This window comes from Pterocles gutturalis, unplaced genomic scaffold (assembly GCF_000699245.1).
Source record: "Pterocles gutturalis isolate BGI_N339 unplaced genomic scaffold, ASM69924v1 scaffold5798, whole genome shotgun sequence".
In the NCBI taxonomy this organism is placed as follows: domain Eukaryota; kingdom Metazoa; phylum Chordata; class Aves; order Pterocliformes; family Pteroclidae; genus Pterocles; species Pterocles gutturalis.
The window spans coordinates 1-11,530 of record NW_010117836.1 but is presented as its reverse complement, the minus strand read 5'-3'; the positions used below and the strand labels follow the sequence as shown (position 1 = coordinate 11,530).

The 11,530-nt window shown below is 40.0% G+C and overlaps 1 protein-coding gene across 4 annotated transcripts in view; it reads right to left on the bottom strand.

Annotated features, from left to right (window-relative positions):
- Window positions 1-10,640, bottom strand: part of DEPDC5 (DEP domain containing 5) — a 44,189-nt gene extending 33,549 nt beyond the window's left edge. For all 4 annotated transcript variants that reach the window (XM_010075951.1, XM_010075952.1, XM_010075953.1 and 1 more), the window contains exons 1-16: window positions 10,521-10,640; window positions 9,982-10,069; window positions 9,282-9,328; window positions 8,720-8,805; window positions 7,855-7,938; window positions 7,267-7,316; window positions 6,694-6,763; window positions 6,272-6,350; window positions 5,310-5,371; window positions 3,854-3,923; window positions 3,517-3,589; window positions 2,680-2,783; window positions 2,293-2,367; window positions 1,633-1,767; window positions 1,096-1,157; window positions 916-989 (exon numbers count right to left, since the gene is read on the bottom strand). In XM_010075951.1, the coding sequence (XP_010074253.1) occupies window positions 916-989; window positions 1,096-1,157; window positions 1,633-1,767; window positions 2,293-2,367; window positions 2,680-2,783; window positions 3,517-3,589; window positions 3,854-3,923; window positions 5,310-5,371; window positions 6,272-6,350; window positions 6,694-6,763; window positions 7,267-7,316; window positions 7,855-7,938; window positions 8,720-8,805; window positions 9,282-9,328; window positions 9,982-10,069; window positions 10,521-10,578 (1,217 nt within the window). In that variant the 5' untranslated portion in view covers window positions 10,579-10,640. The remainder of the gene's footprint in view (window positions 1-915; window positions 990-1,095; window positions 1,158-1,632; window positions 1,768-2,292; window positions 2,368-2,679; window positions 2,784-3,516; window positions 3,590-3,853; window positions 3,924-5,309; window positions 5,372-6,271; window positions 6,351-6,693; window positions 6,764-7,266; window positions 7,317-7,854; window positions 7,939-8,719; window positions 8,806-9,281; window positions 9,329-9,981; window positions 10,070-10,520) is intronic.
- Window positions 10,641-11,530: the final 890 nt, after the last annotated feature.

The following is an 11,530-nucleotide window of genomic DNA, read 5'->3' as shown; positions in this document are numbered from 1 at the left end:
GCCTCCTCTTTCTACAGAAAGGTATCCACTTCCACTGTCTGTACAGTACTGGGCAGTTTACACGACTCTCTCCGTAATTTACATGACAGAAATGACTCGCATCAGCTGCTTGAAAAATACAGACCTCCTCCCATTTGAAATCATTTATTTGTTAAAATCAGTTTCTTGTCATCTACATCTTATAAATCTTGCTTTATTATAAGCCTTCAAACACCTCTTTCATCTACGGCAAAGATCATATGCCTTCCAGCTACAAAAAAATACTGGGTATAAACAACCCATGAATGGCAAATGTTCAGGACAGTCAATTAATGCATGCAGATAAAATGAGGTATCAAAAGAGAGAGAAAAAAAAAATCCTACAGCAGAACAAGGACTGAGATAGTTCTCATTCTGAGCCCTGATCTCTCTGCATAGAGAAAGAAGAGAATTATGGCACAGAATGTTTAACAGAAAGCAGAAAGGAAACCTACCATGTCTTGGAGTGAAGCAATGTTAACACTGAGCCTCAGTGTTTCTTGCAACTGTTCCAACTTTTATCCATGTTAACTACATTTTCTCCACCCATAACTGTTCATTTGGGATGTATTTGTTTTCACCGATTTAGCTGAAGTGATTGTATTTCTTGTTCAGCTTCCTGACTTCCTTTGAGCATAGCTAAACGCTAGAACTAAGCTAGCTGGAAACAGAGCTTAAGATCAAGACCTTTTCCTCTGCAAATTGCCCATCATCTCTGATATGTTGCATTGTCATGAGTTCTGCAAGAACACTAGCAGCTCTGCAAGACTATTATAAGTCTCTGCTTCACAAGGAGAGCAGAGGATACAAACAATGAAGGAAGAACGAGAATTTAACAGATTACCGAGAGGAAAGCGAAGTGTGAGTGTTTAGCAAAGGCTGACAGAGTTTACCTACCTATGGTTTATCCAGTGTGGAATATTGTAGTCATCACCCAACCTAGAGTCGCCAGGCCCACAACGATTGTGGAGCTGTAAGAGTAATTCAGAAGTACGGCAACTAGTTGTGTCTAGCTAGTTACAAAATGAGTAACATTTCTAGTAGGAGCAAACAGAAGGGAAAAGCAGCGTGCATTACCTTAAAGAGTGGTACAGCGTGCAATGGTTGTTCTCCCATGCAAACCAAGTCCACACCTATCCCTGTAAACAAAGAACAGCAGAGTTCAGCCACCTACCAAGCAGGACTGATATGCTAAGCCAAAAAAGATCATCAATTTGAGCTGAAGGCCCGATTTGTATTCATATCAGATTTTAAGATGTAATTGCACTGAAAATGGTAGTTAACAATCCCATTGTTACAGACCCAACAGTGCCACTGGGGATAAAAGAAATGTTTCTTCCAAATTAAAGCATGTCATGCAAGATTATCCTTTAAGGGGAAGGCCTGCATGGACAGATGAAGTTCTCTCTCACAAACAAAAGAAATTAAATGCCTGTAAGTTCTATGCAAATCTGCTCATTTCAATATGAAATGCGGACATGTCTTCCAGGTGTATCCCATCTTTCTGGAGCACATAAGTCACAATAGATACTTTTTCATAGCAAGAAAAGGCTAGAGCTTCCCCAAATATACGTTTGCCTTCATAAAGATTGCACAGCATCACTAGTTATTTACCATTGTCTATCATCCGCTGTTTGGTTAGAATCATAAGGAGCCGATCCACTTCAAATACACCCACACCAGGTGTGATCACCACAGACATCTGGCCAGTCCGGTCAAAGTTCCGGTTTATGTAGTGCTTGTCAAACACTAAGGGAAAGAATTACAGAATACTTTAAAAGAAAAAAGATGCTGGATGGTTTTATTTTTTTCACAGCACGGGAGGTGACTCTCTATTAACAGTGGTATTAAAAGTTTCCACAAAACACATGCAAGCATTAGAGCATGCATGCAGCCTCGTCCAACCCCTAAATGTTAATAAAGCACGTTTGATCTAATCTGACTTTGAAATGCTTCCACAACTTAAAATTTCAGGTTCTATTCCAAGAAGTTCTCATACAGATACACAACTAGAAGAAAAGGTTTCATCCTAACAGGGCCCTGTAAATGGTTCCTGAAGCCTGAAATACCCAATACTCAGTCATTTGAGAGCCACTGGTTTCTAGAGACACACAAGCAAATTTCTTCTGAGGCTGAAAACGACACCTTAATCATGTAATATTCCCCTCCTCTTCACAGTGTTAAGGAACAGGCTACAGAAGTCCACACCCATTTATTGGCAGCTGCTTTAATGATTCCTCCCCTGTACATTTTTATCCATTGTTCACAACTTACCATTGAATGAAAGATTTATGGCCTCCAGGTAGTTCCCTTGTGCCGAGGTAGAATTGTAACCTGGAGGAAAGCCCTCTGGACAAGTGTTCAGAAGGAAAAAAAAAATAAAAAAGAAAAAAGAAAAAGAAAAAAATACCAACTCTGTATGGACTACATTAAAAAAAAACCAAAACCAAAATAAAGCTGCATTTGCAGTAAATCCTATCATTCCAACAAATTACAGGCAAAACTCGTATATTTCACAGCAAAATAGCCTGGCTAGGAGAGCACTAAGTAGTACAATACCAGACTCCAACTGAAACTAGAGAGTTTACAGACAACTTTAAAAAAAAAAAAAAAAAAAGAGAGAGAAAAGGGTAAAATCCTGGGAAAGGAAGATTCTTGTACCTGCTTGCTCTAGTCGTACCAACACAGGATACTGGATGAAAAGCTTTTTAATAGTCACAAGCAATGAGGTCCACTCTTCTCGTCTCTCATTCTGAACTACAACTCTAGAAAAAGCACAACTTAATGAGGATCATGAAAGGAAGCTACGAAGGGGTAGTGAGAACGGATGAAAAAACTACAGAAAAAGGAATGCACAAAGAAGTGAGTGTTTCTTCTTTCTGCTAGGCAGCACCTTAGAACTACTGCATACTTGTAGCAATCACTAAAGTGCAGATGCACACACAAAACCAGGCATGTACCCAGCCAGAATCATCTCTTGCTTCTAAATGAGTGATCAACATTATATATCAATTAGCATCACTGCTCTGCAAAGCAGTAAGACCATTAACAAGTCCAAGTTCAGAATCAAGTGACAGCTTCAACAGCTTCACCTGTTGCAACCATCAGCCAAAGAGCTCCAGTACCTGACTGGAAACCGTGTGGTTTTGGCAACAGCACCATCTGTTCTTCATCTACTCAAGAACATAAAGATGTGAAAACCAGGCAAGCCTTACGCAAAAACTACTCCCAACACTACAGAGCTTCTAAGTGTATTGGCAATTCCAGTAGAGCACAGACACAATATTCACATCCATGTGGAAGACTGACTTAGCAAATACAGGCGTGCACTCACAAATGAATGGGGACTACTCAGCAATTTGCTGCCAGTTTCAGACAGAGATGTTTTTCACTATCTTAATTCCTTGCAGGGTCCTACAGTTAATAACATTATATTCTCCACCTGGGTTGCACATACACCGTGGGACAAGAGAAAAAAGAACGAGGAGGAAGACATACTTGTAAAAATCTTCATAAAATCTTCCCTCATGATCCTGACGAATTGATGCACGATGCGTTTCAGGAAACTCATCTGAAATAGAAGCAAAAGCACACCTTATCCTACGCTGCTGTATAGAAGTGACTCACCTTTTCTAGTAATGAGCTGTTATTTCCATTAAAGAAAAACAAAAACACTTTGAGAAATATCAGATATCCTACACAATATTAAAATTGCTTTTAAACCAATATGGCAACTTGACTATGATGAGAAAAATTCGTCTCATATATATCCTTCTCTTTGTAAGTCTTAAGATAGGTTTAAAAATAGAAACATGAAAATACAGAATTTCTTTACCTATAGATTTTGCTTCATAAAATGTTCTAGAAAATAGAACCACTGTCACTTCATGGCTGCAATTCTTCTCCTGTCCAGGAAAAACAGATGAAAAAAACCCCAAAACTTAAGGGTCACATTCAGCAGAAAACTGTAACAGTAACACTCTCTCTCCTCTCACACCTAGGAGCAAAGGTAACTAGAAAAGGTAGACTGCTGTATTAATACATCTGCATGAGTGCTGCATATGACTCTGTGAAATAACATAATGGTCTGTCCTGTAGATTCTGTGCTTCTAGGCTATATCACATCTAACAGGAGCACTCTCCACTAGTCTCTAAAGACTCCTCTCTGTAGTTGCCAAGATACAAGATTTTTGTTTAAAAAAAATAGACAGCTGACTCAATTTGTTTATACATACTCATAGCAATTTTATATTCTTATTTGTTACTGTTGAGAGAGATGCCGCTAAATAATTCCAGAGAAATAAGTGAACAGTTCCAGTCCCAATGCATGCAATGGAATTAACCTGTGAAGAGCACACTGGCCACCTCCTCGAAAGGAAAAGCTTGAAAAGTCCCGAGAGCCCAGCACTGCTCAGGCCCATATCCAACATGGTACAGTAGTACTGAAAGCAAACCAGGCATTTTACAGATACGTCATGCAGGGCTCCTAGTAACTCCCCACTGGACAAAAAGCACAATAAAAATGAGACAAATCTGTTGGGCATGCTCCTGCTCTCATTAACACTCCGGACCATCACGAGCTGTACTACGCATAGACGTTACATATTTAGGATTTCAGACTCTTTTGCCTTGTCTAGCTATTTCTTCCATTTAGGGTGCAGATTTTAAATATGCCCTTTTTTGAGCACTGATAGGGCTCTCTCTCAGTGGAAGTCTGCTGCAGGGCTGCTAACAGCAGTTGTACCTGGCTCCGAGCCAGATCACACACAGAGACAGCAGACAGCTCTGGGTTGTTCACCCATAACAGGCAGTGTGGCTTTGTTTTTGAAGCAATTCACTTTCAAGAAGCTTGCACATCATCAGCAGCCCATATACTATAACCTGGATACTCTTCATGCTAAAAGATAGCAACACTAAACAGGTTACACACTGCTCCAGGGAAACTGATTCCTGAAACAAATACACTATGTAAAACAGACTTGTGCACTACTGCACAAGCACAAACACCCATACCACAGGTTTAGTGAATGTAGTCCGGTCAGAGCCTCCACACATGATACAAACACAGCAGATAAAATAGACCAGTATTTGGGTCACTTGGCACATGTGTGATTTAATGTAGACCTGCACTAAGCACTCTTTTGGTGCCGAGGAGCCACCTCTGATAGTCCTGTAAATCTCAGCACTGCCTGACACAACCTGGGTCTTCCCCAAACTGGCACCTCAACGGGCTCATTAAAATGGCATTGACTTGCTCTTTCAGAACAGGATGAACTGAATCAGCTATTTACCTTCCATTTTGTGAAGAGGTCAGCAAGGAATCCATTCACAGCTTTCTCAAAGTATAAGTCCCCTGCAAAGTAAACATCCCCAAAGCATCAAACAGCAGTTACTTCAACTATGGGGTATATTTAACCCTCAGATTCTAGGACAATTATTTTTATTAGAATCAGAGCAGCTGTGTGCATAATGAATGCTAATATCACCAAAGCAAAGATGATAAAAAGATAAAAAGCATAACTATGTTTCAGAGAACGTAAACAAGACTCCTACTGTCAGCAGGATCTGACCTTTAAATTCATTTTTCCAACACATTCGCAGCATGCTGGGAAAGCATCTGTACTATCTTTGAGGCATGGTATGCACAACGGATGCCCTGCTCAGTTTTGAATAGTTGCCCAGTTACATATGCCTAAACACATGGTAAAAGGAAGCGGTAAGAGGTTTGCTAACAAATTAAGCCAGAAAAAAAATAGGACAATGACACAGACAAGTGACCCATTCTTAATCCCTAAAGTTTTAACACTTCTAGCTGACTCCACCTGGGCTAAGGCAGGGTTTTTGCTTCCTCGCTAAGCTAAAGTCAAGAGAAATCTAAAACATCAAGGTCCTCAGGACTTCCATACATTTCTGGTTTCACCATTCACATGGGCGTGCACCTGCCCTTGTCACCAAACACGTTCATATCCACAGAAAAGCTTTACAAAGCCCGTAGACAGTTGTCCCCTTGATTTCATCACAGCAGGGACAGGAAAATTATGGAATACCCAGGAGACAGAAAAGTGTGTCACTGCACGTAAGGATCTAAGAAGGCACCGCAGTGCACCTCAGAGTGCTGCCTATGCCAAAGGCGGGATATTTAAGTTTTCTAGTAGTGGCAGAAATAAATAGCAGTGGCAGTTTCCTAGTAGGGGTAGAAAGGAGAGCTGCTGCCATCCACATTCACAGTCAGGCAGGCCAGTTACCTACGTACCATAAATATCAAAATCCCACATTTCACAGCTCATCTGGATAAAAATATAAACCATGGCAGAAGTGGAGCGGAAGACAACCTGCAAAGCAATGAGAGATCTTATTTAAAACAAGGTACATTCACTAAAAGGGCCAAATGCAGAAGTTAACTACAGAGCAACTTATGTGACTGTGCCCACAGCATCACAGGGAATTTCCCCTCTAACGAGTTGGCATTTCAACAGCCCAAGTAATTCCTAGTGCTGCCAGCACAGAGTTGAAGTTTACTAATCATTCATTCTCCTGAATTTATTGCCATTCTTCACCTTCCACCACAGTCAATTCAAATGATCCATATCAATCTGCAAGCAACATAGAATTACAAAAAACGTGGCAGGGAAAAGAAGGGAAAAACTTCCTTTTCCCTACTCCCTGAAATCTTACCCGGGTGTCCTCACTGATGTAGCCACAAGTGACTTTCTCACTCTTCACCCACAGCTCACCTGCCTGCGCCCTGGAAGAAAAGGAGTGCAGAACACGTGCTAACGAGAGTGAACATGTAAGGGATGTAGAAAAACCTGCACTCAAGGATGACTTGAAGATAGAATAGACTTTTTTTTGGTTAAAACCTGATCTTTAATCCAAAAGATGTCAAGCAGACGTTTCCCTCTGCACCTGCACATTTCCTCATCCCTTTGCCATCTCAACAGCAACTGAAGTAACCCTCACCTGTACTACTAAAACATCTTGGGAAGGGGGGGAACTATTAAAAGAGGTAAAAGGAAAATTATTTGGTGTTCATCAGAGGCAACAAGTGTGGCTGGCTGTCCTACTATTAGTTTCTTCCACCCCAAATCAGACAGAAGCCTTTCCCCACCCCGTGGTGCAGACAAAAATCTGTAGAAGAGTACGAGAACAATAAAACGTGAAGGATTTTTCAGAGAAGATTCTCCAGCTGGATACTCTGGACTCATTAATCTAAAAACATAACACTAAGCTCTCAGAGGAGGCACTGACCTGATACCAGCAAATTCAACTTTTTGGGTGACATATGCACATGTGCTGACCTAAGAAGGAATAGTTACAGGTGTTAAAAGAACAGTAGGCTCAGGGTGAGCAAACTAATTTACAAAAACCTATTCATGCTCAAACACCTGACTTCTGCCATAAAGTCACAACATCACTGACCATATTTACTACTAATATCTCAGCCTACAGAACCTCTGCAACAAACAACAGAAAATAGTTTTTAACATATATGAACTTTATTGGGTTCATTTGTCTACATCACTGTGCTTAGAAGAGCCAAAGACCACTCTTCAGAGATGCAGAAACAAAATATTCTAATAGTTGCTTATTAATTTGTACTGTCGGAGGGGGGATACTTTAGCATACTTCTACCTGATAAATGTTTGGATTCAATTCCTAACAATCCTAAGATATCATTAAAATTGAGACCATAAGAAAAAAAAAAATCTCAACAGCATTTTCAGTAACCAAGGCAGTCATTAACATTTTGTAAAACACTTATTTTCTTTCACAGCAAACAAAGAAAAAGGTATGTAATCTCCTCCACCCTACACATAAGGACAGTAGAGGCTTTACCAAACTTTTCTTCAGTCTCCACATATCCCCACGCCCAATATACTGATCTTTAAAGGTCAGCTCCACCAAGTCCAAGGTCACCTCCTGGGAAATGGAAGAGAAACAGTGCCTAGATTTTACTGGTTGTTTCTAAGTAGCGCCCTTTAATCAGTTCTGGTAAGAACCAAATATTACAGGAAGGGATGTTCTAAAGCAACTCAATACTTTTAACAGATGCATAATAAAAGAGAAGTCCCATCAGAATGACTGCCAAAGTTGTGCATGTCCCTGGAACTGCTGTGAGCTGCAAGACACTGCACAATGTGACCAAAAAGCCCAAGGACTCAATCTGTGCTAAAAGTCTCGGTGCAAACTGGAAGCACAAGTAAAACAAACTACTTTAATTGTTCATGACACCAAGAAAGTCTCATTTGTTTTCTCCAGATTTTTATCTTGTGCTGAATGTAAGCTCTGTCTGGACCTCTTTTGATATTGGGACATTTACAAGAGAAGCCTCTCTGGTGCAAATAATGCAAATCCATGCCACGGCTCTTCTTCTGACTTGGCTACTTACTGTTTCTCTTTACTCTGCCTGGTTATCCTGAATTTCTGTAATTTAAAGATACATGAAATTTCTAAATTTCTATCAATGTGCTGAAGGTGGTGTTCAAAAAGAGAGCAGGGATGGTATGGAGAGAAGAAAGAGACACATAAGAAACAAACAGTTCAACTGCCCAAGCCTCATTTTCTTAGGAAAGAAGGCTAAACACCCTGCAATAAAAAAAAGAAATGCCTTTTTTTCCAATACTGCTGTAGATAGAAGTCCACAGGGCTCTGATCTGAGCTAAGTGAAAGGACAGATGGAAAAAGTTGCAACACTACACACCTTTGGGTCAACAACATTCACGTGGACATCCTGGTATGGCCGCAGTCGGAACACTTGTGCAACGGTCTGATCCACACTGATAGTTTCTGCCACAAAAATGAGAAAGGACAACAGAGAAGTGAACATCCCCAAAAAGTTTCAAGTGGTTTACAAGTACAAAAGCAACAGTGAGACTGTAATGAAACATGTAGAGGCTCAGCAAGAGACAACTACTTCTTTCAGCTATGGCCCAATTTAAGAGTCATTAAAATCAAAGCAGACGAGATAAACTCAAAGTTTAGGCTGAATTACTTCCTGCGAGAAGAAAAGGTATAAAGCTAGTCAGAAAATGCAGAAACAAAAATTAAAAGCTAAAAAGGTAATTTCGTTTAAACCATACCCCACATTACTCAACTAAAAGCAGATTTAAAACTGGCTATTCATTTTCTGATAAAATTATAATCCTTCCATTCCTAAATAGTCAAAGCATTGATTAGTTTACAAAGTTAAAATATATACATTAGTCAACCACAGAATCTTTGTCTATGGTTTCACTATGCATACTATGAGTCTAGAGTTTTACCTTTCTGCAAATCTTCCTTAAGTGACTTCACTTGTAGAAGCAGGGGACTAGCGTGCAAAAAAAGAAAAAAGGTAGACAAGTTGAGATACCAACAGTCTGCTCTGGTAAATCAGTCTCTCAAAACTATTTAGTAACCTGGAGCATGGGATAAGCTAAAGAGAAACATTAGTATTTTCTAGAAAGCTTCATACATCATCCTCTCTGTCTGTCACCATGTCATTCTTTACACCTGTTACACTATGTATATACACCTATGTACTCTTTAGGTAAAGATGACACTCTAAATGGGAAAGTATGTCATACAGGAACTTCTGAGAAACTCATACAAGTACACTGCCACTTTTCAAGTACAGACTGCAGGATGAACAGCTTCATGTAAGAAGGTTTACGCTTTTATAGCTGACCAGGAAGTTTTAACTTTGCCTGGCATATACCATAGGACGGAAGAATAATTAGGTAACAGTTAGTTAGCAAACTAACACCAAACACAAACAATTCCATAAACTTTAAGGAAAAGCTCTGACTACAGTTTTGCCCTTTACTTTTCTCCAGGCAGAAAAAAAAACCACCAACATGGCAGCATCCTGAAGCAAAGTTATATCAGCTCTAAGAGCCTGCCACTCTAGAAGGGGCTGCACATGAACACGCCCTTTCAGTGCTCTATCCACACCCGACTGACATCAGCAAAAAGAGAATTCACCTGTATTCATCATTGGGATGTGCAATTTCCACAACATCTCCCAGCTTGATTTGCAGAAATACTTTAGGATTCACCACCAGTTCATCATCTACAAGACATAAATGAATGAGGAAAACTGCAACGAACAGATATATACCAAACACAAATGCTTGCATGTCCACATGCAATGAATACCATTGTTCTTAGTGCACAGAAACACATCTACGTGCAGTCGTAAGTCATGGACACGTCTGTCGCTTATTAGGGTGACTGAAATACAAAGTCAAAAGAAAAGCGATGCAACAAAAGAACAGAGGAGGAAGAGACAGAATAAAGCAATTTTATTTTATAGGCACAATCTCGTTCTGTTCCGACAAATGCAACTTCATTCCGCTGTATCTTGCTACTGAAAAAGAGCTTTCCAAACCCTGGCTGGTAATACGGCTTGTTACATCAAAGTTCCATCTTCACTCTTTTGTTAAAAAGCTCAATAAATAATTTAATTGCTTTCAATTAAGTAAGAGTGCTGGCCTCCCTGATATGAGCCAGGAGATACTGACCACTGCCTCCAAAACCCTTCTTGTGTATGACGAGCTTGTACACCTTGTTGGTTCTCATCTTGAATTCCCACTCTTCTCAGCTGCTTTGAGTAAAAACACTTGGAGACATCTTGCATATCTAATATGGAAATGAAAGCAAACACAGATCTCATCATTACAGAAGCATTCTTCATACCCTATTGTACGATGTTGTACTAGCACATAGCCAAGAATGCCACACCTGAAAGGCAGGCACTTCACAAAGTTCAATAAGTGTCAGACTAAAAGTTTAGTAACAACCTCTTCTACCAGCACTCCTGTCAGAGAGCTAGTACTGCTCTCTAAAACATTTACATTTCAAAGACAAATTCTGAACCTTGTCTTAAACACATTAAAATAAATACCCAGACTTACGCCCACTGTCAATTACATCTTCTGGTTTTGTTACTCCATCTCTTTCACACATATTTTTCCCTGCGTTTCAAAGATGCTGGAATCCACAACCAGAAGATTTCACACCAACACAGCAGAGCTGTACCCAGCAGAGCGCAGCACTGTAGATGTGCAGGGCCATGCAAACATTTAAGTTTGAGGCACTGGTTTTCATTACTACATCAACCACTGCATTTTTTCTTCCTGCCATTTTCATTTAAAATAAAGCACATTTCAAAGGAGGACCTTCACTTTCACAATTTACTTTTTTAATAAGTGCATTTAAACTGGAAATTATCAGTAGGAAAAAAGTTTTCTTCATAAAACTACAGCTACAGTATTAAATTAAAATATAAGCTCCTGTAGTTATAACTGTAGCCTTACACCAAACCAAAACACAGGGGAACCTCAAAGCACACCTTTCAAATAGACTGAAACACTGAGCTCGCAGATGGGCGCTTCAGAAAGTCAATCACTGAGCTACAAAAGCTCCTGAGAAAAAACCGCACACCCAAAGTTGGTTAAAACGAACTCTGTAAAGCCTTTAAAGGCGGAACTGCTGCGGGTCTGGAAGGAAGACCCTCGGCTGCGGCGTGTGG